The sequence below is a fragment of the Lithobates pipiens genome, unplaced genomic scaffold, assembly GCF_037356315.1.
Source record: "Lithobates pipiens isolate NorthernLeopardFrog02 unplaced genomic scaffold, aLitPip1_a1.2 Scaffold_16, whole genome shotgun sequence".
Classification (NCBI taxonomy): domain Eukaryota; kingdom Metazoa; phylum Chordata; class Amphibia; order Anura; family Ranidae; genus Lithobates; species Lithobates pipiens.
The window spans coordinates 405,246,873-405,274,599 of record NW_027507748.1 but is presented as its reverse complement, the minus strand read 5'-3'; the positions used below and the strand labels follow the sequence as shown (position 1 = coordinate 405,274,599).

The 27,727-nt window shown below is 42.6% G+C and overlaps 1 protein-coding gene across 1 annotated transcript in view; it reads right to left on the bottom strand.

Annotated features, from left to right (window-relative positions):
* Window positions 1-2,457: 2,457 nt before the first annotated feature.
* Window positions 2,458-27,727, bottom strand: part of NCF1 (neutrophil cytosolic factor 1) — a 37,014-nt gene continuing 11,744 nt past the window's right edge. Inside the window, exons 3-11 of the mRNA XM_077482380.1 lie at window positions 19,845-19,920; window positions 15,752-15,917; window positions 15,103-15,161; window positions 14,488-14,610; window positions 13,600-13,707; window positions 6,950-7,067; window positions 6,746-6,853; window positions 4,765-4,901; window positions 2,458-2,893 (exon numbers count right to left, since the gene is read on the bottom strand). Coding sequence (XP_077338506.1) covers window positions 2,772-2,893; window positions 4,765-4,901; window positions 6,746-6,853; window positions 6,950-7,067; window positions 13,600-13,707; window positions 14,488-14,610; window positions 15,103-15,161; window positions 15,752-15,917; window positions 19,845-19,920 — 1,017 coding nt within the window. The 3' untranslated portion in view covers window positions 2,458-2,771. The remainder of the gene's footprint in view (window positions 2,894-4,764; window positions 4,902-6,745; window positions 6,854-6,949; window positions 7,068-13,599; window positions 13,708-14,487; window positions 14,611-15,102; window positions 15,162-15,751; window positions 15,918-19,844; window positions 19,921-27,727) is intronic.

Sequence of the window (27,727 nt, the reverse complement as noted above, 5' to 3'; positions counted from 1 at the left end):
GGGGGGGGGGGGGGGGGGGGAATGAGGCCTGGCTGGATGAGCCACCTCTGGGTCCATTGCGTTGTCTTTGTTGTGTCGGATGCCAAGGCTGTGGACAAGATGGGAGTGGAAACTCCGGGGACGATCTCCAATCTGGAATGCCCACAAGAGCCAAGCCAAGGGATTATAGGAACTGGGGGAGGTCATCTTTGTTCTGCAAATCTTTGGTGACCGATAGACTGTAAATCAATTTTGTGTCCTGTATGGCCTACAGCCAGAGGTGTAACTAGAATCTTCAGGGCCCCTCTGCAACAATACATGAAGGGCCCCCACCAGAGCCGTTACTAGTTCTACAAAAGATCTCGGGCTAGAGCCCTTAGCAGCGAAGTAAAGAAAGTTATATACTTGGGGGGGCATACACATGTATATACTATACGTGTGTGTGTGTGTGTGTATATCTATGAATCTCACAAAAGTGAGTACACCCCTCACATTTTTGTAAATATTTTTATCGATCTTTTCATGTGGCAACATTGAAGAAATGACACTTTGCTACAATATAAAGTAGTGAATGTACAGCTTTTTACAGCTGTATACATTTGCTGCCCCCTAAAAAAAAATAACACACAGTAATTAATGTCTAAACCACTGGCAACAAGAGTACACCCCTAAGTGAAAATGTCCAAATTGGGCCCAAAGTGACATTTTGTGTGGCCACCATTGTTTTCCAGCACTGCCTTAACCCTCCCTCTTGGGCATGGAGTTCACCAGAGCTTCACAGGTTGCCACTGGAGTCCTCTTCCACTCCTCCATGACAACATCACGTAGCTGGTGAATGTTAGAGACCTTGCGCTCCCCCACCTTTCCTTTGAGGAAGACGTGCTTGGCCAGTCCATCACCTTTACCCTCAGCTAAAGTGGTCAGTGGTCATCTTGGAGGTGTGTTTGGGGTCGTTATGTCATGCTCTGCTTCAGTATGTCACAGTATATGTTGGCATTCATGGGTCCCCCCCCTGCATGTTAAATGGATGTGCAGGGGAGATGCCGGGTCTTGGGGGCCCCCCACTGCGGCAGAACGATAGGGCCCAGTCGCAAGTGAGACTGCAGTGACCCCTATAGTTCCACCACTGCAGTGGCTTGAGAGCATCATGTTGCATCAGGGTGCATCTGGAGAGATCTGGGAAGGAGGACAGTTTAGCTCCATCAAAATCCACGTGACGGATTCCTCTAACATGGAACATGATGCGTTCCTTTAGTTTGCATATAATGTCCCTGGTTTTATCCAGATCATCAGAAGGTGGACGGGGAGCTCTGTGAGCATGATCGATCTCAATGTGGTCTGGTGCCTCATGGCCTAGGATCTGTTTAAACACCCCCTGCAGAGTAGGGACTATATACCAGGCTGCAGTGGCTTCAGGCAGGCCCCTAATGCGGATGTTAACTCTGCAGCCCCTATTTTCAAAATCGTCCATTTAATCCAGCAAAGAGTTTATTCTTTGGTGCTGTGACTTACAGTGCTCAGTGAGTGGCTGCATGGTGGGGTTGACTTCCTCCCATTGTAACTCCAGGGCCTCAATTCTACCCCAATATGTGCAGTGTCTGCCTGCAAGGCCTCAATGTCCTGTCTCAGGACCTTCTCAACCCTGGTAGCAAATAGCTGCAGATCAACCTTAGTGGGGAGGGAGAGAAGATGAGAGTGCAAGTCCTTATCCCCCAGCACTTCTCCCATATCAGATCGTCTATCCTGGCTATCTGAGCCTGAGGGAATGGAGGAGGGGGGAAGCGTGAGTGATGGCAAATGAGGAGAGGGGACCGGAGAGGCCGCTGAGTGAGTTTCCCACCAAAAAGGCTGCTGTAGGTTCTGTTATCGGGTCTCACGGCACTCACCAGGAACACGTCCTCACACGTGCATGCCGTGGCTACGCCCCCCCCCCCCCCCCCCCCGGCCAATTAAATGTAAGTACTGTCCCACAGGCTATGTTTTACCTAAACGTAGGCTTTAAAGCGGTTGTAAACCCTTACATGTACCTAGTGAAGTTGTGAAGTGGCTGGCCTCAGGTGATACACAGGCATGAAACAAATCCTCCTAAATACCTTGTACCTGTCCATCTGCAGTCTTGTCTTCTCTACAGCCATTCAAATGTCCAACATTTATACAGCTAGTCTGAGAGTTTAGAAAAAAAGAGGGCAGAGAGCTGAAGCCATACTCTGCAGAGCTCAGTGAAGAGCGGGAGGGAAGGTTGTCAATCAGCTGGAGGTCCCTCTCCTGTCACCATTTTTCCCTTGGTGTCAAGGAGACTTGTTAGAACTGATTTATGCTCATGGCAAAGGAACAAAGCAGCAGAAAGAAATGACACTTAGTGCTCTAAATTGAGACACACTATACAGGGATATGCTTTGTTCATATTTCATGTTTGAGGTTTACAACCACTTTAAGTACATCTGGTGATCATGACATTCTTAAAAGAAACAGGTACAGTGATTATTTATATATTTTAATACATTAGAACATACATCAAAACAGACCTTTTTCTGGTATCCAGATTCTATACAGAGATAAACATGCTTCTGAATACTGAATAATACTTGAAAGGCATAGCTTTTAATAAATGGAAATCCGTCCACTGTGGGAGGAGGTGGTTTTCACTGGCAACAAAGAAAGTTTGTTGAGGTATGCAGGCATTAACTGTGCGACAACATGATATCTTAAAAACAGTGCTCAGAGAGTTGATGTTCCCTAAATGGAGGTAATAATAGTATATCTACATATCATTTAAGATTTAAGAAGTCTTTTTAGGTCACAGTTTGGATCTTGAGCTTTGTGTTCTCTGTACAACGATCCAAAATGAGCTCTTTGCTTGGCCGCGCAGGAATAGCAGGTTGGGCTTTTGAATTGTCTTCCTCTTTTTCTTCATCTGTATTTAAAAGTGAAAATACACATTGTTTACTACAACTAGGAGAAATAGCCCAATAAAATATCTGTCACAGAAATATGCTGCAAGTATTTGAGATTACATATATGGCCATTTACTATATACATTATGTCCTTAACACTGCTTATAGGCTCAAAAGCATAACTCATGAGGACCCTAGAATAACATAGATAGCTAAACAAGAGCAGGAGAAAATCTGTGAACACATAATATTGCTTTATATCTTTAGTCTGCATGTAATAAGAAGTTGCATAGTGCCACTATATGCTGTTATGCTAAATGTCTGGCTGTGTCTCATTTCAGTATTTTTCTGTGACAGACCTGAAACAAGCTTGCTGTAGATGAGTTTCAAAACTATTTGTTCAAGGTCACTGATTCAGACTGCACTTAGGTCAAAGAATCAGAATGACAGCCAGGAAACAAGCATTTTCAAAGGAAAGATTAGTAATGGCAGCTCTAATCTCTCATAACAGTATCACTTTAGGCTACATTCACATGGGCGATTCGCATATCCTGTGATTTCCAGAGGCAGGAATCTGCAGATTTCGGCATCTGCAATGGAGATCTATGAATGGAAGTGGTGCTATCAATCATCCACCCATCCTCCATTCATGGATCCATTCATAGAAGCTGCAGTATGGCTTTTATGAATAGAGAAGCTGGGGATAAAGGGTGGGCATAGTTGGAATCTCTTGATGAGAGCCTGTAACAGTCCCTTAGTTGTATTATTCCCTGCCGCACTGGAAGACTGGAAAAAAAAAAACATAAAAAAAATTCCTTTAAGGAAAATGTTTTGGTTAACATACTTTGTTTTTTTTCCTTTTCCTCAAGTTAAAGAGGAAGTAAACCCTGATGGGTTTACGTCTTCTTTGTCTCCCTGTAAAGGTAAAGCATAATGGGCTACTATGCATCGCATAGTAGCCCATTATGTGTCACTTACCTGACACAGGAGCCAGCTGTCACCGCTGTCCCCTGTAGTACGGAGCGTCCATCTTCTTCCGGGTGTCGTTGCTCTGGCCACTCACAGTGCCGGAGCCGCGATGACGTCACTGACGCATGTGCACGGTAGCCGTCAATAACGGCATATCGCCGTTAGCAGTGGCATGCTAACGGCGATAGTGCGCCTGCGCGTTGCAGACAGCGATACCTGTCTTTTAATAAATATCTCCTAAACTGTGTAGGTTTAGGAGATATTTCTTGGACCTACAGGTAAGCCTTAATCTAGGCTTACCTGTAGGTCAAAGTGGTTTGTAAGGGTTTACAATCACTTTAACACATACAACAAACAGGCCTGGTCTGATTATGGCAAGGGCAGGGATAGGGGTGATGGGAGGTGCAAGACGGAGAAAGATTACTACTAAAAGAGGAGGTATCAGTATAAGGGACACATCCTACTGACTAATTTATGTCCCTTGTTCTGTTTATTTTTACTTTAGCTGGCTTTAATGTAATCAACATTCATGAATATACAAAAATGCTTCTACGGGGCATTTCTCTTTAATGATTGATTTTATTTTATATATATATATATATATATATATATATATATATATATATATATATATATATATATATATATATATATATATATGAGAGAGAGAGAGAGCGAGAGAGAGAGAAAAAGAGAGAGAGATATATCTCTCTAATATATATATATATACATATATATATATATACATACATATACTCTCATCTACAGTGTATATTTTGCCCATAGGTACAACAAATTTCTTTTCTCAGAGAGGTAAAAAAGTAGCACCTGTACCTTTCGAATATTTGCCATTTGATGTCATTCCTCATTCATAAAGAAGACTGGACCATAAAATGTTTCCATTTTAAATTTCAGTACCTACCAATAGTCATAGTCTCCATAGCCTCAATTGTAGACTGGCGTGCTTTCAGATATTTTTTGCTGTTTCTCCTGTATGATTCCTGGCTGATTTCCTTACGTTTTTGCTTGTGGATGCTGTTAGCATTTGAAATTGTGCCTCTGTAGTTGAAAAACAAATAGTTTCATTATTTTTAACATGTGTTAAATGTGTTTGTATAAATGTATTTTTGAAAATTCAGTATTATTTATATAAATGTACATAAATACATAACTTTACAGAAGGTATAGAAATATGTTTATAGAAAATATAAGAATATATGGATATATAAATAAAAAATGTTAACAGGACAGTAACAGTTTAACAAAACAATGATGTATATTTCACTTATTTAATGTCAGATTACTCTTGTAAATCAATTGTCTTAGACACTCTTTAGAGTTCTATCACCGCCGCAACAAAAATGTCAGTGTTTGCTACAGTATATGATATTAATGTACCTGTTAGAATCAGACACATGGAGGTGGGCACTGAGGTCAGAGTGTCAATAGCAGACACTTCATCCTCCGTGTAGCTCAATAGTGTCAATAGCGGACACTTCATCCTCCGTGTAGCTTAATAATGCCAAGACTGCTACAATCACAGTCTAAGCGTTGATACGCTCCTCCCCATCCACTGCACTGCATCACGCAAACAGGAGATAGCTGAGATGTTTTTTTAGAGTGTGTGGTGATTTATGGGGAACTGTGAGACTAGTTCCCCATCAGGTCCACCTTCCATGTGATTGATAGTAAAACAGAGTGGGTAGATTCCCTAGATGCTATTCAGCCCAATAGTGGCTATGGAATCCGCCCACTAGCGTCTGATTTCAAACACACAGGAGGCAGACCCGATGGGAAACTAAATGTGACCATATCTAACCAGCACACCAAGGATTCCTCAACCGGGTCCAAAGCTTTATTTTGTGGTCACATACAAAGGCAATGTTTCAGAACCACACAGGGCCCCTTGGAACAGCCATCTTCAGGAATGTGTGCATTGGGCATATTGTGACTGGACCTGATGGGAAACTAGTCACAGAGTCATCTATCATGCTCTGCTCACCCAACTCAATTCCATGATCAATGCACCTGTTGGGAGAGCGGAGTCCAAAGGGGGAACTCTGAGGGACTAGTTCCCCATCAGGTCTACTTTGCTTGTGATTGATGGAGGACAGCAGTGGAGGCATTTCTTAGCTGACATTAGACTGAATAGGCTCTGGAATCCACCCACTGCCATTAACTGTCAATCTCAAGCAAGGTGAATCTATTGGGGAACTAGTCTCTCAGAGTTCTCCATCAGGCTCTGCTCACTGTCAGTGTGCCCTGCATCAGTGGTTCTCAACCTCAGTCCTCAGGTATCCCCCCCCCCAACCCCCAAAAGGCCATGTTTTCAGGTTTTACTTTACTTTGCACAGCTGCTTTAAATCAATATTAATGGTATGGTATTGTAAGAGCTATTTTATCTAAGGAAAGTTCCCAAAACATGGCCCGTTGGGGCTACTTGAGGATTGAGGTTGAGGACCACTGCCCTATATCACTGGTTGCTGGGATGCTGGCAGCCTGAATCCTAGCAACCAGTGATGCTAATAAACAAAACAGTAATAAAGTTAAAACTCAACACTACTTCCTCTTGCCCCCACCCCCATACTCTGGCTTGTTTGTACACCGATTTTGAGATGGTTTTAATTGCCTCCAGTTTAATTACTTAAGAACTGGAGGTAATTTATTTGGATCTGTTTCAACTGCAATGACATATTGTAAACGTGACACGAGTAAGAGCTACATGAATCTGTTGTACATGTTTGAATAGTTACCAAAACTGTCACAAGGTTTTCATGAATCTAGAGCAGGACATTTTAAAGCGAACATAACACCACAAAAGTGTCAAATACATGATTGAAATGTGTTTTATATAAAACTTTATAAAAAAAGGCTAGTTTCATTATTACTTGACTTATTCTTACCTTCGCGGCGGCAATGCCTTTGTCTTTGTTTGGCTTCTATCTTCAGAAATAGTGTCCCCTGACTTCTGCAGATACATTGCAGGGAAGTAGCCAGTTACACTGCCCCTTCTGGAACAAAAAACAGACATTTATAGAAGAATTTCTTACACAATTGACAAGCATTAACCTTTTAAGTAATTCCAACATATGCTTGTCAGCTTATACCTGACAACCCACCAGCCATCAAGGAGTTTGTGAATAACTTCAACTGTCTCGCCCTTCTGTACATCCAACTCATCCTCTAGTTCTCCTGTGAAATCCTTTGTAGTAATATGCAATTCCCCTGTACACAAGAGCAAAATGTTAGCTTTGAAAAGCACTAATTGCACTGATAAATATAAATCTGACCTTTTTATTGAAAGTAAACATAATACCTACTAACCATGAATGGTGATTTAAAAAATGACTATTACACAAGACCTTTTTTCAGCTGAACTTACCTGTATATTGGGATTAAAGGACAACTGAATCTCTGGTACAAGTTGTCCTTTAAAGCGGATGTTAAGGTATTTTTTTTCTTACATAGTTACACCGATTCAGCTTGGAAGTTGGACCAATGTAAGTACTGTATGTACAGTATCTCACAAAAGTGAGTACACCCCTCACATTTTTGTAAATATTTTATTATATCTTTTCATGTGACAACACTGAAGAAATGACACTTTGCTACAATGTAAAGTAGTGTGTACAGCTTGTATAACAATGTAATTTTGCTGTCCCCTCAAAATAACTCAACACACAGCCATTAATGTCTAAACCGCTGGCAACAAAAGCGAGTACACCTCTAAGTGAAAATGTCCAACTTGGGCCCAAAGTGTCAATATTTTGTGTGGGCCATCATTATTTTCCATTTGAGGATGCCCCACAGATGCTCAATAGGGTTTAGGTCTGGAGCCATGCTTGGCCAGTCCATCACCTTTACCCTCAGCTTCTTTAGCAAGGCAGTGGCCATCTTGGAGGTGTGTTTGGGGTCATTATGTTGGAATATTGCCCTGCGGCCCAGTCTCTGAGGGGATGGGATCATGCTCTGCTTTAGTATGTCACAGTACATGTTTGCATTCATGGTTCCCTCAATGAGCTCCCCAGTGCTGGCAGAACTCATGCAGCCCCAGACCATGACACTCCCACTACCATGCTTGACTGTAGGCAAAACACACTTGTCTTTGTACTTCTCACCTGGTTGCAGCCACACGTGCTTGACACCATCTGACCCAAACAAGTTTATCTTGGTCTCATCAGGACATGGTTCCAGTAATCCATATCCTTAGTCTGCTTGTCTTCAGCAAACTGTTTGCAGGCTTTCTTGTACATCATCTTTAGAAGAGTCTTCTGGGATGACAGCCATGCAGGCCAATTTGATGCAGTGTACGGCGTATGGTCTGAGCTCTGACAGGCTGACCCCCCCACCCCTTCAATCTCTGCAGCAATGCTGGCAGCACTCATACCTCTATTTCCAAAAGACAACCTCTGGATATGATGCTAAGCACGTACACGCAACTTCTTTGGTAAACCATGGGGAGGCCTGTTCTGAGTGGAACCTGTCCTGTTAAACTGCAGTATGGTCTTGGCCACCATGCTTCAGCTCAGTTTCCATGTCTTGGCAATCTTCGTATAGCCTAGGCCATCTTTATGTAGAGCAACAATTCTTTTCTTCAGATCCTCTGAGAGTTCTTTGCCATGGGGTGCCATGTTGAACTTCCAGTGACCAGTATGAGAGAGTCAGAACGATAACACCAAATTTAACACACGTGAGACCTTGTAACACTAACGAGTTACATGACACGCCACTAATTTGGACTTTTTTTTTTTTTTTTTTTAACTCAGGGGTGTACTTACTTTTGTTGCCAGCAGTTTAGCCACTTTCAGACCGGACCATTTTGCTGGTAAATGACCAGAGGTCTTTTTACACTTTGGCACTGCGCTGCTTTAACTGGTAATTGCGCGGTCATGCAATGTTGTACCCAAACAAAATTTGCGTCCTTTTCTTCCCACAAATAGAGCTTTCTTTTGATGGTATTTGATTGCCTCTGCGATTTTTATTTTTTGCGATATAAACGTAAAAAGACCGCAAATTTTGAAAAAAAATGATATTTTCTACTTTTTGTTATTAGAAAAATCCAATAAACTCAATTTTAGTCATACATTTAGGACAAAATGTATTCAGCCACATGTCTTTGGTAAAAAAAAAGTCAATAATTGTATATTTATTGGTTTGCGCAAAAGTTGTCACATCTACAAACTAAGGTACGTTTTCTGGAATTTACGCAGCTTTTAGTTTACGACTGCCTATCTCATTTCTTGAGGTGCTAAAATGACAGGGCAGTACAAAACCCCCCCAAATGACCCCATTTTGGAAAGTAGACCCCCTAAGGAAATTGATAAGAGGCATGTTGAGCCCATTGAATATTTTATTTTTTTGCCTCAAGCGATTGAATAATGACAAAAAAAAAATTTTTTTTTTTTTTTTACACAAAGTTGTCACTAAATGATATATTGCTCACACATGCTATGGGCGTATGTGAAATGACACCCCAAAATAAATTCTGCTGCTTCTCCTGAGTACGGGGATACCACATATGTGGGACTTTTTGGGAGCCTAGCCGCGTACAGGGCCCCGAAAACCAAGCACCGCCTTCAGGCTTTCTAAGGGCGTCAATTTTTGATTTCACGCCTCACTACCTATTACAGTTTTGAAGGCCATAAAATGCCAAGATGGCACAAAACCCCCACAAATGACCCCATTTTAGAAAGTAGACACCCCAAGCTATTTGCTGAGAGGCATGTTGAGTCCATGGAATATTTTATATTTTGCCACAAGTTGCGGGAAAATTACAAACTTTTTTTTTTTTTTTTTTTTTCACAAAGTTGTCACTAAATGATATATTGCTCATGCATGCCATGGGCATATGTGAAATGACACCCCAAAATAAATTCTGCTGCTTCTCCTGAGTACGGGGATACCACATATGTGGGACTTTTTGGGAGCCTAGCCGCGTACGGGGCCCCGAAAACCAAGCACCGCCTTCAGGCTTTCTAAGGGCGTAATTTTTTGAGTTCACTTCTCACTACCTATTACAGTTTTGAAGGCCATAAAATGCCAAGATGGCACAAAACCCCCACAAATGACCCCATTTTAGAAAGTAGACACCCCAAGCTATTTGCTGAGAGGCATGTTGAGTCCATGGAATATTTTATATTTTGCCACAAGTTGCGGGAAAATTACAAACTTTTTTTTTTTTTCACAAAGTTGTCACTAAATGATATATTGCTCACGCATGCCATGGGCATATGTGAAATGACACCCCAAAATAAATTCTGCTGCTTCTCCTGAGTACGGGGATACCACATATGTGGGACTTTTTGGGAGCCTAGCCGCGTACGGGGCCCCAAAAACCAAGCACCGCCTTCAGGCTTTCTAAGGGCGTTACAGTTTTGAAGGCCATAAAATGCCAAGATGGCACAAACCCCCCCCCCCAAATGACCCCATTTTAGAAAGTAGACACCCCTAAATTTAGGGGTACACTAGTGAGACTAGGTAATAAATGGCGGGTGCCCTGAAACTATAAAAAAATAACTAACCAACCAGCGTCACCTGTAACAGTTATATGGTGATCACTGGTGAAAGGGTTAACTAGGGGGCAATCAGGGGGCTTTATGCGGTAGTATATGGGGGTCCCTGGCGCTATAAAAAGCTGCGGCGAACCTAAATACCTACCTGCCTAACTAGCGTCACCTGTGACACTAATACAGCGATCAGAAAAACGATCGCTTATTAGGCTGGGTTCACACTGGAGCGATGCGGGAACGCCACGAATGCGCGGCGGGTTCCCGCATCGCATGCCTCCCGGCGGCAGTTCACACTGCCCTATGCGAACTGCTGGGAGTGTCAGTGAAATGTTAATGACACCCCCAGATCAGTTCGCATATCGCAGTGCGATCTGCAAACTTGGATCGCATGGTGTGAACACCCATGCGATCCGATTCTGCTGCGGACCAAAAAAAGGGTCCCGTGCGAGTTTGCGGCGGGTGCGACACGAATTCAGCCATACTATCTGTATAGCTGAACTCGAATCGCACAGAGATCGGATGTGATTTGCACTGCAGTGCGGTGCGAATCACATCCGTTCTCATAAACCGCTGCAATGTGAACCCAGCCTTAGTGACACTGGCGACGGGGGGTGATCACGGGGTTAAACCTTTATTGGGGGGGTTAGGGGGGTACCTTAGAACTAAAGGGGGCTAACCCTAACTGCCCTAACAGTTATTAGTCACAAATGACACCTGCCGGGTGATCAGGGGGTTAAACCTTTATTAGGTAATAAATGGCGGGTGCCCTGAAACTATAAAAAAATAACTAACCAACCAGCGTCACCTGTAACAGTTATATGGTGATCACTGGTGAAAGGGTTAACTAGGGGGCAATCAGGGGGCTTTATGCGGTAGTATATGGGGGTCCCTAGCGCTATAAAAAGCTGCGGCGAACCTAAATACCTACCTGCCTAACTAGCGTCACCTGTGACACTAATACGGCGATCAGAAAAATGATCGCTTATTAGGCTGGGTTCACACTGGAGCGATGCGGAAACGCCGCGAATCCGCGGCGGGTTCCCGCATCGCATGCCTCCCGGCGGCAGTTCACACTGCCCTATGCGAACTGCTGGGAGTGTCAGTGAAATGTTACTGACACCCCCAGATCAGTTCGCATATCGCAGTGCGATCTGCAAACTCGGATCGCATGGTGTGAACACCCATGCGATCCGATTCTGCTGCGGGCCAAAAAAAGGGTCCCGTGCGAATTTGCGGCGGGTGCGGCGGGTGTGGCGGGTGCGGCGGGTGCGGCGAATGGCTGAACTCGAATCGCACAGAGATCGGATGTGATTTGCACTGCAGTGCGGTGCGAATCACATTCGTTCTCATAAACCGCTGCAATGTGAACCCAGCCTTAGTGACACTGGCGACGGGGGGTGATCACGGGGTTAAACCTTTATTGGGGGGGTTAGGGGGGTACATTAGAACTAAAGGGGGCTAACCCTAACTGCCCTAACAGTTATTACAGTCACAAATGACACCAATGCAAAAAAAAAAAAAAAAAAAAAAAAAATGACATTGGTGTCACTGTGACTGGGGGGCAGGGGTAATTGGGGGGGTGATCGGGGGGTAAAGGGGGGGTGTGAGTGTGCCTGGCATGTTCTACTGTGTGTGGGATGTGTTGGTGCAACTCACTGATCCGCTCTCCTCCGTGTCGGAACGAAAAATACCGACACGGAGGAGAGAATACATCACTTCCTCTCCTGTGTTTACATTACAGGAGAGGAAGTGATGTCACCGGGGATTTCCATTCGTCGGGAGCGATCGCGAGGGGGTGGCCATGAATGAATGGCCGTCCCCTCGTCCGGGATCGCTCCCGAACGAAAACCGACCGCCGCAGGCACCGGGCGGGGGCCCGATCGGGCCCCCGACCCGCGGGAGGCAAAGGACGTACATATATGTGCTTATGCCTGCCCGTGCCATTCTGATGACGTACATCGGCGTGAGGCGGTCGGCAAGTGGTTAGACATTAATTGCTGTGTATTGAGTTATTTTGAGGGGACCGCAAATTTACACTGTTATACATGCTGTACACTCACTACTTTACATTGTAGCAAAGTGTCATTTCTTCAGTGTTGTGACATGAAAAGATATAATAAAATATTTACAAAAATGTGAGGGGTGTACTCACTTTTGTGAAATACTGTATGTGCCGTACATGGCTGATCTCTTTGAAAGCTGGAAATCACTGTAGTAAGTACCCCTACTACAGTGATTGCCACTCACTTTCAGGTCCTTCTGGGCTCTTGTACTACATAGTCGATGGTAAGGGAGATTGTACTGTCAGTTTGTATAGTGTATAGTTAAGCCTTAGCTCTACCAGAAACTCACTTTTGTAGATTAGTGTGAACCCCACTCAGGTCAGTAATTTGGTCATCTGACAGTCCCCGATTGTGACACATGAGAGATATTCTCAAACACACCCACTGCAGAGTCCTTGTTATCTCCTGCATACAACCTTATGAGAGGGCTTATATAAAGAGAGCCTTATATAAAAATATGTCACTACAAAAAAAAATTCCATCATCAATCAGAATCAAACCTACCTTGAAAATATTCTTGGTAATGCAGAAAGCAGAGGAAAAGAAGGCATAAAAAAATACAAGTACACTTTTAGTGAGTGGCATTGGGGTTTGCTTCAGAGGATTGCAGAGTAATCAGATTAGGGTAAGCGGAGTGAGTTTTCTGACAAATGGCTTTCTCTTGTTGCCTGAATTTACCTTCCCATGGGCACAAGTTTCATTGCTCACACTGTAGAAACCACACCTTCATCTCTAACCAGACTGTACAACAACCCAACCCATAGCATAACTCACTTAAATTGTTCCCATACATTGGATACATATCATGCTGTGGGACACTACACTAGAGCTAATTTGTGAAAATACAGAAAAAGGAAAAGGCAAAATATTATGACTGTTAAAGTGGTAGTAAAGAAAAAAAACTTCGCCCTGCAAGTCAGTGGCATAATGTGCTAGTATGCACTACATACTAGCACATTATGAAAGACTTACTTAAAAAAAGAAGCCCTTCAGCGAAGCACTGACAGGGCTTCCATCTTCACCCAGTCTTCCATCTGGGTTTATAGGCTCCGGCCATTTCAATGACCAAGCTGCAATGATTTTACTCCAGCGGATGTGTACGGGAACCACGATCGGGGCACAGAGCTCTGAATTGAAGGCCTACTCAGTATGGCAGTTTTTTTTTTTTTTACAGTTTTTCCTTACCTGCATAGTTAGGCTCTTGCTCTTCAGACTCATCTGGACTGTCAAGAGGCTCAAGGTAAGCAGCTGGAACCCAGCCTCGTTTGTTCTTTATCTGGCAGAACCACCATCCTGGAGAAAACAGAATATAATAAAGAATAGCCTTTTCATAAACAAGACGATGTTTGGGCAAAAGGAAGAAATGTGTGAAGGGATATTCAGTCACCTGGTTCTTGCAGTTCCCCAAATATTAGGCAGTATTTTTTCTGAATTTTCAGTTTATGTATATATTAATATATTCATATTACAATCATTTTTTTATGCATAACTGGCAAAGTTTAAATTTTCTCGATTGTGAATTAAAGACCAGCTAAACACCATTTTACTACTGATGTAAAATGCAATATTCATAAAATCCCATAGCTCCAGTTTGTAAAAATAACGGTTTACTCTGCTCCGCTGCTCAAAGTAGGCCGCATGTGCTGAGTCTGGCCATATATAATAATGGATGTGTTTGGTGTGTAATCTGAATTTGATAGTAGGGCAGCAATTTTCCTCCATAGCATGGCCCAACACATGTGCCTAAGTTTCTAGAAAAGCAGTAAGTGCTGGAAGTTAAGCAACTATCCTGACTCTCAGCAACATGTAAAGTATAGTCTGTTGTGCATACAAATTGAAGATATGAGGTTATCATTACTGAGGTTGTTGCAGCAGAAATCATGTTGGTGGGGAGTTTGGGCAGTGCCACTAAATGTGACCTTACCTTTTGCAATCACACTGACTTAATTCTCACTTAACAGCTTAAAGCCCTGACAGAAGATGACTAGTATTTAAGTGAATGAATAGGATTGTTGTGTTTCTGTACTGCAGTTCAGGAAATTAAATACAAATGTTCCTTAAAATGTAAGTTACCATTCTCAGTCTTCTCTACCACGTCAACCACATCACCATCTTTCACAGTCAGCTCACTCTTCGAATTCTTTTCATAGTCTGCAATTACTCGATAGGACTGGAGGATAATAGGACCTGTTATATCTGTCACAAAAAAAGAAAGTGGCTCAGGAACACTTGTCAAGATAAGAAATTACATTTACACATGATTAATACAATGGTACTTTACATAGCACCTATTATAGGTGGTCAGTTGTCACATGTTCCAACCTCCTTTTGTAAACATGGAGTATCAACATTTGTATTCCCCAAGAATAAGAGAATCGATTATGGTTGATGCAGAGCCTCGACTAAAGGGAGGCTACAAGGACCATCCAACTACACAAGAACAGCCATTGCCAATATGGAATAATATGTACAGTATGTTTTTTTTTTCCACAAGAAGAATATGTACAGTAGGTTAAAAGCAAAAGGGTGCAGAATAAATGATTTTATACAGGCACCACAACCGGATATATCCACCATTATACTGTCAGAAAAGGAACAAGAATTTTTCATTATACAATGTAAATTTAAAACGCATTCACAGGGTGTGGTTTCATTACTGTAAAAAATCCACCTCCAGATTTTCCTTACCTGACACATTTTTCGTTGTGGCTTCTTGCTTCAGCAAGAAAGTTTCAGGCTTTCGACCGCTGAACAAAACAGAATAAAAAAAGTATTAGCATCTTCAGCATGCAGACAACAAATAAAATGTATAAGTTTCAGTGCAAAAACCAAAGTTAATGCAGTCAGAGCATGGCCACAATGCTGTAAACTGTGCTATGTGCATTCCCTAGCCAGCAGCCTTTCTCAAATTATTTACCTTAGCGGAACCCTTGAAATAATTTTCAGGGCTTGGGGAACACTTACTAAAACCAATTTATTGGGGGTCAGTGGGAAGAATGCCCCCTTACAGTGGTGGTCAGAATGGTATCCTTAGAAATAAAGATGTTGGCCTTGGAATTATGCAGGCACCATCAGACTGGAGGTCAATTAGCCACAACTCAAGGAACCCCTAGCATCCTATAAACAAAGGATCTTAGTTGAAAATGTCTGCCCTATAGTGTGCACATACCCTAGGATGGCTCATAAATGTACCACAAACAAGTTACCAACATCAATTATGCTTAATGGAATACACACTAACAAAATAGCTGTCTGTTTTGAACTATAAGCATATAACTATAGGCAGTCCTGGCGTAATAGCAAAATGTTTTGTATCATGTATATCAAACATACTCACTTATTGCTCGATGTGGGGTTTACATCATCAGATCTAACTTTGAAGAAGTTGATAATATGAGGACAACGGGAGATCTTAGTAGGAAGGTTGAGCAGAGACAGGAAGTAATCAGCCAGAGTGATCTGTCTGTTCTCTGTAGACTTCAGACCATCAAACCATTTTGGTGCTGAAACACAATTATTTGCAAATTTTTATTTTTTTTTAAAGATTTTAATATAACTGATTTATGGCTTTCCTATGTTCCTCAGGTTAAGTGAAACACCTAAAGTTGATGCATACCCTGAGTAGATGACATTTTTTAATCACTGTATAACTCATAAACAATTGTCAATTTCTAAGAGAAGAAAGAGCACAGCTCCCCAACCCAGCGCATTAGTATGTAGGTTAATGCGGCTCATCTAGTGTTGCTCCAGCCCCGCCCCCTTGACATGTTTCACCCTGTTCACAGGGGCCTGGTCACAGCAACTGATGGGAAGATCTCTATCTCAGCTTAGCGCGGCACTGCAAGTTTCAATTGTCAATTTCAGTTTTAATAAAATACTTGTTTTCACCTTTTTTTTTAAATCATTTGTTGCATCTCGGTGCTGTTTATGTCCTCTAGCCTCTTTGCAACCACTTTCTGTCCACAGTAATAACTGCATGGCAATTTATCAAGCTAGGTACAGTTGAGAGGCATGCATAGAGTGCTGTCACCTATAACAGCAAGTGCCTAAATAAGGACATTCCTAGCAGCATCACTAGGTATCGTTTTAAAAAGTTCAAGATTTAAAAAAAAAAACTATAAATCTGACTTTTGAAATTATATGAACATGTCAAACCTTGTAAAAAAAAAATTTTTGTTTTTATAGGTTGGAAAAGGGGCAGAACTGCTCTCAGGCACCCATTGTTTACTGTCTTTGTGGCCATTGAAGACATTTCCTCACTTTTTGTCGTGTCACTTGGACCAGAATTATTGGGAAATATCCCCAATGAGCACAAAGACTGAGCATCTAATCCTTACTATTCTATCAAAACTAAAAATAAATATGACCAGAATTCTATTACAGGAAGCGATATCTGACTTGATGAATAAAAAAAGATTTAAAATGAAAAGTAAGAACAGGGGAACGATGTCTTGGGATTACAATTCCTGGATCTTCAGAAACTGGTAAGCTGCAAAATATTACATCTTTTTTATTTGAAGCTGAATTCCAGCTCTAAATTGCATGACCCAGCATCCACCTTACCCCCGGAAGGCTCTCTCAGGTCTTTCAAATTTTTTTACATTTACATTTTAAAAGTTCCTGCCCATAGCCTTTGCATGCAGTCTTCTGGCCAGCCAAGGGATATCACTGGAGTGTCCTAGTCTTTCTTTGTGCCAGTGGGGCAAGCAGAGGTCTTGTAATGAAATCTGGGTGGCGTTCAGTCCTAGAGTATTGTAGGCATAAGCTACACGATGATGGGCCACCCCAGGCGGTGCCAACAACTTACAGGAATCGAACAGGATGATATGAGTGTTGTTCTGCCTGAAGAAGACGGGGAGCGCTGGACCAAAGAGGAAGTTGGGGATAGTCCTGGGGTGTGGAGAGGGTAAGTACAGCTTGGGCACTTTTATGCTTATGGGGGGGGGGGGCAAAAAGGTAAACATTGAACTTGGCGTTCACTTTTGAAGGTAATTTGTAACTGAGAGCAGTCTGTAGGTTTTCATAGTTGAGCTCTTCTGTAAATACAAGCTGATCCAGTGGCTTCAGTACTTTCTGAGTCACTGATCTTAAACGTATATGCAGAACAGGAGTTCTGACTTCAACTTATAAGTTTTAAACCAGGTAACTAGCATTAAAAGTACTGAAGCTGGGCAAGCATTTTCAGAAGAATAGAAGCAATGGCAAACCATATATTTCTCTCAATACACCATTAGTGCCTGCGGAGGTGGGATATTTGAGAATTGGATATGTTTCCGCATGAGCTGAATCACATAAAAGGGGAAACCTAATATGTTAAAGTGTTACTAAACCCACAACAGTAAAATCAGTCATAGAAGTCACAAGATTGCTATATACTGCTGATGAGAAAAGGTATTTAGCGCTTTATATTTACTAAAATAATTGCATTTCCATGTTCTGTGTACTGTGGGAGACCAGATATAGTGAATGCAGGGTCCTGGGTTTAGTATAGCAGTGTATAAAACCATATGTGTTTCACCTAAAATATGAAAATCCTGTTCAGCTGGTTTCGTTTCAGCAGCTGCCTATTTTTCCTTTATTGTGGAGTGAGTTTACTGCCCTTTAAACTCATAACACTAAAATCTCTTAACTGATGTTTCACAATACCAAAGAATGAAAAAGCAAAATACAGGTGGCTTAATTGACCTGTTTCAGTTCTCTTTTCTCTGCTTCAATATAGAAAATTTAAGTCATTATGCAATAACAACTTTTTTAAATTCATTGTTATAATTTGGTTTCTCCAACTGTCAAGGTTTATCAAAGGATCTTAAGAGTTGAAGACATATTAATGCATATTCTTAGTGATGTTTTTAGATATGTCATTGGCTATAGTGCCATAGTGGTTAGTATGCATGTCTTGCAGCTCTGAGTCTTGGGGTTTATATGCCTCTAATGCCACGTACAAACAAATGTTCGATGTGAGCTTGTTGTCAAAAAATCCGACCGTGTGTAAGCTCCATTGGACAATTGCTGTCGGAATTTCCGACAACAAATGTTTGAGAGCTGGTTCTCAAATTTTCCGATAACAAAACGTGTTGTCGGAAATTCCAAGCATGTGTACGCAATTCCGATGCACAAACTTCCATGCATGCTCAGAATCAAGCAGAAGAGCCTCACTGGCCATTGAACTTAATTTTTCTTGGCTCGTCGTACATCTTGTATGTCACCGCCTTCTTTATGTTCGGAATTTCCGACAACATTTGTGTGACCGTGTGTATGCAAGTTTAAGCCAACATCCGTCAGAAAAACAAAAACGCGGTTTTGTTGTCGGAATGTCTTTGAATGGTGCTGTGTAGATGTTGTCATATGTACTGCAACATATAGGGGGATTTTAGATATGGGTCTGGTTTTGTCTTGTTCACATTCACTTTTTATATATTCTATGATATCAACTCAAATTAAAATTTTTAGAACATGTAGTTAAACAGCTACAAATATGTTATTGAAAGGACAACTATATACATTTTATATTAATGTATGAAAAGACAAATCTATTCTTGTTTTGGATAAATTAGGGAAGGGTTAGAGCCTCTACCGAGTTTTTATTACTCTGTGTCCTCACAAGAGAAATTCATCCTCCATATTTCTCCTTGTGACCAATGCCACAAAGAGAGAAAGTGAAGGGAAATCCAAACTTTCTGTGTTTTTATCATAACAAAAAGTGGGAGAAAATCCTCTATCCCCAATTCTCTCTGCTTATTGCTTTATTATATAAGTAAATTAATTCTTTGTATTAAATTTAGTGAGGGTTTGTGATAACTTTCCAGATCATAAAAGATTAGATTAATCTTAAAATCATTAGATTTACTATTTAATTTCAGATGCACTATAACTTATGATTTAAAAAGTAAATCAGCCTTGTCCAAGAGTATATCCAAGACCTTAAATACAGTAAATATACAGTAAAAAGTAGGATTGGCTCCAATTTATAGAAACCCTACATTGCCCATTAAAAAAAAAAAAAACACACCTTTGTATTTAAAGGCAGAAGTTTTTTTTTTATCTTATTGCATTCTATGCATTAAGATAAAAATCCTTCTGTGTGCAGCAGCCTCCTCGGCCCCCCTAACACTTACCTGAGGTCTCTCCTTGTCCAGCGATGTCCACGAGTGTGTCAGCCATCCGAGATTCTCCTTTCTGATTGGCTGAGACACACGAGTGGCTCCATTGGCTCCTGCTGCTGTCAATCAAAGCCAGCTAGCTAATAAGCGGAGAGAGGGGGCAAGATTACAGAAGAGGGACCTGAGAAGAGAAGGATCCAGGCTGCTCTGTGCAAATCCACTGCAGCAGAGCAGGTAAGTATAACATGTTTGTTATTCTTAAAGGAAAAAAAATGAGACTTTACAATCACTTTAATCTAGATATTATATGCATTTTTATAAACTGATTACCTGGCAGATGAGGTATAGTTCTGTGTTCTTTGTTAATATCTCCAGACTCAATAGGAAACATTTCTTTCAGTGCTTTCTACAAACAGAGTAAATGAATGTAATAAGAATATGACAGTAAAAAACCCAACCAGCACCATAAACAAGACTAAATTGCTCTTAAAGTGTAACTAAAGGCAAAACTTTAGTGGAGAGAAATTAGAATCCGTCAGTTGTTATTGGTGTCTGGGCTCCCATTAAGGAGATTTACCCTCTCTATTTGTTCTGTTTACCATTATCATTGAAAGTGAACGTAAAAGAAAATCCCAAAGTTTGGGTGTCCCCAGAAATAGTGGGGATATCTTCCAATGTGGACACTAGTTCTGGTGACCTGGGGGTCCCCAAGAAATTCCCTTAACTTGCAGGGATTTCCTCTCACTTTCCGTTTGGCTATGAGACAGGAAGTGAAGGGAAATCTCTGCAATGGGACAGGTGGTGAAAAAAAACCTCCCCTACTCTATCCAAAATGAAAAAAAAGGTTTTGCCTATAGTTCTACTTTAATGTGTGACACAAGTTACATTTTTTTTTTCAGTTTTGGATAATATGGGTATGTGTTTCCACTCTTTATTGTTTCTTTTGTCTCCCTTGCAGAGATTTCCCATAATTTCCTATATCATGTTTCATGTGTATCAGACAGAAAAGAAAGCGTGGGCAAGTCTACCTTTTGGGCACCACAACAACAAATTTTTTTTTTAGTAGAGTGGAGAAGGATTAGAACCCCATTTAAGTTTAATTTGCCATTTTGTCGTTATGGGGGGGTGGGGGTCCTCTCACTTCTAGTTGAGGTAATAGCTGTCAGACAGAACAGAAAACATATCTTTCTAATGGGACACTGACAGAAACAAAAACCTGAATGAGGTTCTAACACTTCCACCACTGTATTGAAGACAAAACAAAATAGGTTTGTTTTTTATTTTCCAAATATAAATTTTATTGTTTTTCAAGGAGAAACAAAAGGAAGAGGACAAGTAAAACCAAAAGGGCAACAGAGAATTCAGTACAATGCCAGTCTTAACTGATGTTCACAGGTAGGTACACATAACATAGATAGCAGCAATATCAGTACCAGTCGTAATCATGATGGTACCATAATCCTACGCACTCTCCATCTACCAGATAAGAAAGGGCGCATTTGGCAATGAGTCTCACCATGTCTGTGAAATTACAAGTCTGATTATACTACCCAATACCTGAGTAGAAATATCTCAAATAACCAGAGAAGACATAGAGATAAAAAGGAAAAGAAGAAAAGAGCAAAGGCGAGGCAACTAGAAAGAACAGGATATAAAAGTTCCAGTAAGGCTGGAGGAAGGGAGGAGAGAGGATCAGAGGGGGGTGGAGGGTAAAAAAAAAGGGGGTGGGCACATTATCATCAGGTCTGTGGGGCTTTATTATTCAGGTGGCAAGCATAGCCACTCCTTCATCAGAGTATATAAACAAGTTCCAGAGCGACCATGTTTTGGAATGTTGTTCCTGTTTATTTTGTTCCATCAGGACTAAGTCCTCCAATCTCCTGATCTCCTCCACTCTGTGTAGCCACAACCCAATAGTCGGTGTGGAGCTTTTCTTCCACATCAGTGGGATGCAGGATTTAGCTGCATTCAACGAGTGTCTTATTATCGATTTTTTTGTAGCTCCGTGCCGGTATTGTAGTGGCATGGAGCAGAATGACGGATGGATCATCACTAATCGTGTGGTCTGTGAATTTTTAAGTGATCCTCCGGACTGTTGTCCAGAAATATTGAAGTAGAGGGCAAGACCAGAAAATGTGGAGGAGTGTCCCTTCGTCTGTCTGACATCTCCAACATCTGTCCGTGGTGTTAGGGAAATGTGTGCAGCCTTTGAGGTGTATAGTACCATCTGGTCAGGATCTTATAATTAAGTTCTTGTATCTTAGTGCAGATAAATGTTTTTAAAGAAAATCTGATGATCGTTTGAATTTGGGTGTTAGTAAACTTGCATTGTAGTTCAGTTTCCCATTTCTGTATGAATGTCAGGTCAGGTTGTTCTACCGGGGGGGGGTTAAGTAATTCATGTGTTTTAGATAACACTCGAGGTAAGGGTCCCTCGTCTGTGCAATAATCCTCAAAGGTCGTCTGGCTGCGGCTAAAACGTCAGGTTAGGGATCGAGTGTAGAAAACGGTGTATTCGTATTGCTTTCCAGAATGGCAATATCAGTTAGGTCTATAACAGAGGGCCATTGATTTCCAACCAGGAAGTGTGAGGCCCGATCCCTGCCAGATGAAGTAAATGTCTTGTATTCTGAATGTTCCAATCCGGGCAAAATATGTTTTTTACTTCAGGTGGGCTTTATGGTTATTTCAAAGGTGAGTTTTCACTTACAGTGTATCCCTTGTTGACTCTCTGCTGGAGTCTGTGGTTCTTTTTGCTGTGTTGTGTTTAGCTTGGCATGTTCTGGTCTTAACCAACACAGGCAATAGATTGCCATACATTTTAGACCCCTTTCACACTGGGCATTTTTCAGATGCTTTAGCACTGCAAAGAAGCTGCTTGCAGGACTTATTTTTTGACGCCCAGCCAGAGCAGCGCCTCAGTGTGAAAGCACTCGGGCTTTCACATTGGGATTGCAGATGAAGCTTCTTTCAGGCGCTTTACAGACGCTTTTTTTTTTTTTTTACGCTAAAGCACCTGAAAAACTCCCCAGTGTAAAAGGGGTTTCAATATCTGATTTTAAAATCACCAACAACTATGTTGTAGGGCCTACTTGTACACTTCATTAAACTTACCTCACCCTCATTTATAGCCCTGACACATCACAGTTATTGCTACAACAATAATTGGATTGTAATGCATGGGGTCAGTTTAAAGCCAATGGCAGGAAACATGTACAGGCAATCTCCAAGGTACATACAGCCAACTCCTACTTACAAACGAGGGAGACAACAGGAAGTGAGAGGAAATCTACCCCTTGGAAGGGAAATTCACTCCTCTAATGCCGCGCACACACGATCTGACTATCCGGCGGACATGGTCCGGCGGACCAGAGTCCACCGGACAATCTGTCAGTGTGTGGGTGTCAGGGAACTCACCGTACTTATGCCCGCTCCCGTATAGCAGTAGTTCCCGTTCGTTCCAGGCGCCATGCGAGGTGTCTCCGTCAGAGGCGTACGCCAATCCGAACACGCGAAAACACCCGCGCAAACTGAACGGATGTACGTCTTCACGCACGGACGGCCACTTCCACCAATCCTGGCTCACTTCCCTCTATATAAACAGGGTCCTGGCCTGACACCAATGCTGGATCGTCTTCAGCTGTTCCTGTAAGACTTGATCATTGCTCCTGTGACCTTGTTCCTGAAACCTTGCTCCTGTGACCTTGCTCCTGTGATCCTTGCTCCTTTGACCCGCTCCTGATACTCACTCTTGGATTCCTGGACCACCTCTGACCTTGGCTTGGACTTTTGACTTCGGCTTGTCTCCCGATTCGGTACCTCGTTTTGCCTGCATGTTACCAGACCCCTTGCTTGTTCCTGATTTCGCACCTGTCTCCTGTCATTGTGCCGCATTGCCTGCCAGTTGCTGATCCTACCTGTTTCAGACACGTAGTGTTCCCTGCACACCTGCTGGTCTTCTGGTGCCTACCTACGTGACCAATCTACATCTCTTCTACCGTGAGGACCCAGCATCTTCAAGGCCTTCTACTTCCATCTGCAGGCACCTGCACCCTTTCGTGTCCTCACGTTCCCTGTTCCCATCTCCAGGGGCGTGGTGACCGGAACCGTGCGAGAGGCCACCCTCAGCAGTCTGACTCCGCTGTAAGGTACGTGACAGTACGATCCAGCCAGAAACATGGAGTCAGACAGGGGGGCCTCACCTCTGGACGCTTTGTGCCAACAGATCTCTGCCCTTACCCAAGCAGTTCAAGGCTTGCAAGATGGTTACCATCAACTCGAGCAGAGGGTGGAGTCATTATCTCCAAACACTACTGCCTCCCAAGGGGCTACAGCGTCTCGGTCCGCCAGTCCGGCAACTCCAGCATCCATGCCTGCAATAGTGGTGCCATCCCCGGAGCCTCGAGTTCCTATACCAGAGCGGTTTTCCGGAGATCGCAGCAAATTCCGTGCTTTTCGTAATGCATGCCAATTATACTTCCTGCTACAGCCTCGCACCTTCTCCTTGGAAAGCACAAAAGTTGGGTTCATCGTCTCCTTGCTTCTCGGGGAACCTCAGACCTGGGCCCATCGCCTCTTGGAACAGGCCAGCTCCCTGCTTGATACCACGGACTCTTTTCTGAATGAGATGGCTAAATTATACGATGATCCTCAGCGTGCCACCACTGCTGAGGCCAGTCTCCATGCTCTACGACAGGGTCGCAGACCTGTAGAGGATTACGTGACGGACTTTAGGCGGTGGAGTTCTGACACTCAATGGAACGACGCCGCCCTACGTTACCAATTCCGCATTGGACTGTCCGAACCATTAAAAGACGAATTAGCCCGCATCGAAGTTCCCAGTTCTTTGGAAGACCTCATACAGGTATCAATCCAAATTGACCGCCGTCTTAGGGAACGGAGAGCTGAAAGAGTTGGTCAGTTTCGCCCCACCTGGATGTTACCCAAGGTTCCTAATTATCCTCCTACCTCTACACCTGCTCCCATCTCCGAAGCTCCAGAACCAATGCAACTAGGATTACTTCGCTCACCATTGTCTTCAGAGGAGAAGCTACGCCGGCGTCAGAATAACCTTTGCCTCTACTGTGGGGAAACTGGTCACTATGCGAATGCATGTCCCAATAAAAATCGTAAGTTCAAAGACTCACCTCTTGTATCCAATGCATTACCTCTGACGAAATCAATTCATATAGCTGTTCCTTTTTCCTTACAGCTGCCAGGAGGAACACTACAGGTCCAAGCTATAATTGATTCGGGCGCCTGTAGTTGCTTCATTGACCATACTCTCGTTCTGCAACACAACATTCCATTGGCACTCAAGCAACGCCAACTTTCTATACGGTTAGCAGATGGATCCAACATCAGATCAGGTCCCATTACCCATGAGACTCAACCACTGCTCGCCAACATTCTATCCGGTCACCAAGAATTAATCTGCTTGGATGTCATTTCTTCACCACTCTTTCCAATCATCTTGGGAATGCCATGGTTACAAGCCCATAATCCCCAAATAAACTGGATAACCGGTGAGGTAGTGTTTCGGTCCACTTACTGCCTCCAAAATTGTGTCAGGACCTCAAACAACCTGGTTCCGGTCATTGCCTGTTCGGGTCCTACATCTGAGCTCCAGGGGTTGGTCCCAACCACATACCACAAATTCCTGGACGTGTTTGACAAAAGAAAGGCGGACACACTACCTCCTCACCGGGTCTACGATTGCCCAATCAAGTTATTGCCTGGAGCCGAAATTCCATTCGGGAGGATATTCCCTCTATCAGAACCCGAGCTCCTGGTCCTCAAAGAATACATTGATGAGAACCTCAAGAAAGGATTTATTCGACATTCATCTTCTCCAGCCGGTGCTGGAATATTTTTCGTTGAAAAAAAAGACCATTCGCTCCGCCCATGTGTGGATTATAGGGATTTAAATAAAGTAACGATTAAAAACCGCTACCCCCTTCCATTAATTCCAGAATTATTCCAGAGACTTCGATCAGCCAAAATATTCACAAAGCTGGATTTACGAGGGGCCTATAATCTAATCAGAATCCGTAAGGGGGACGAATGGAAAACGGCTTTTCGGACACGTTTTGGCCACTTTGAGTATCTGGTCATGCCATTTGGACTTTGCAACGCCCCAGCCACTTTTCAACATTTTGTTAATGACATTTTCAGGGACTTTTTGGATTTATTTGTAATTGTTTATTTGGATGATATTTTGGTATTTTCAGACTCTCTAGAAACCCATCGTGACCATGTGAAACAAGTTCTCCTGAGATTAAGGCAACATGGGCTTTACGCCAAGGCCGAGAAGTGCGAGTTCGAACGGCAGACCATTCACTTCCTGGGTCTGGTAATATCAACTGAGGGAATAGAGATGGATCCTCAAAAGGTTTCAGCCATTTTATCCTGGCCACCTCCAACTGATAAAAAAGGGGTACAACGCTTCATTGGATTCTCTAATTTTTACAGGAAGTTTATCAAAAACTTTTCCAGTGTTATTGCCCCCATCACGCAACTGACCAGCAAACAAAACCGTTTTCGATGGTCCATCGAGGCCCAAGCTGCGTTCAATAAACTAAAAGGATTATTCACATCAGCCCCAATACTCAAACACCCTGATCCTGCTCTACCTTACACTCTGGAAGTAGACGCTTCAGAAAACGCCGTAGGTGCCATTCTGTCTCAACGCCAAGGGCCTAAATCATTAATGCATCCTGTAGCGTTCTTTTCCAAAAAACTCAATACATCAGAAAGAAACTACGATGTGGGAGACCGAGAACTCCTAGCAATCAAACTGGCTTTGGAGGAATGGCGGTACCTTCTTGAGGGGGCAACACATCCAGTATTGATTTTTACAGATCATAAAAATTTGGAATATCTCAGAACAGCTAAGCGTCTCAGGCCCCGGCAGGCAAGATGGGCTCTTTTCTTTTCCCGTTTTAATTTTCACATAACCTACAGACCAGGATCCAAGAACAGTAAACCCGACGCATTGTCCCGCATGTTCTCTGAAACTAAAGCCTCATCCCCTCCAGACACTATTTTGCAAGCTGGAAACTTCCTATTAACACAAACCAGTTTTCTATCACAGGTTCGACAGTCATCCCGAGGTGCATCAATCCCTCCAGATATGAACCTTCAAGAAAAAGATGGTCTGTTTTGGCGAGGAAGCAAATTATTCATCCCTCAAAACCTTCGCGCCTCCATTTTACAGGTTTGTCATGACTATCCTCTGGCGGGTCACTTCGGGAGTCACAAAACAACAAATTTAGTTCAAAGGCATTTCTGGTGGCCAAACCTCGCGAAAGACTGCAGGAACTATGTTAGTTCTTGTTCAACCTGCCTCCGGAATAAAAACAGCAAAAATAAAGCCTGGGGATTATTGAGGCCATTACCTATCCCTGAAAGACCATGGGATAAGATCGCAATGGACTTTATTGTTGAGCTTCCCCCCTCTGAAGGATTTTCCTCTATCTTCGTGGTGGTGGATCGCTTTTCTAAAATGGCACACTTTATTCCCATGAAGGGAACCCCATCTGCAACCGAGACAGCCAGAATATTCATTAGAGAAATTGTCAGACTCCATGGAATTCCCGGTGATATTGTCTCTGATCGTGGAGTCCAATTCACGTCAAAATTCTGGAAATCATTGTGTGAAACTCTGGGTATCAAGTTAAATTTCTCTTCAGCTTACCATCCCCAAACAAACGGGCAGACCGAACGCACTAATCAAACCTTGGAACAATATTTACGTTGTTTCACTTCTTTTTCTCAGGAGGATTGGGCTTCGTTACTACCTTTAGCAGAATTCGCATTTAATAATTCTATTCATTCCGCCACTAACCAGTCACCATTTTATTCTAACTTTGGTTTTCATCCCTCTTTCCTACCAACATCCTTACCGGATTCTCCTGTACCAGCTGTCCAGGATAGGCTGAATTTCTTTGTTACCAACAATCAGGTACTTAAAGAAACCCTCTCTAAGGCTCAGGAGGACGATAAAAAATTTTTTGACAGGAAGAGAAGGGGAGAACTGGATTTAAAGATCGGTGATCGTGTATGGCTGTCAACCGCAAATCTGAAACTGGCGTGTCCCTCTAAAAAATTGGGACCCAGATATTTGGGGCCTTTTCCAATTAAGAAGAAAATTAATTCAGTAGCCTATGAACTTGAACTTCCCGGCTCATTTAAAATTCATCCTGTATTTCACA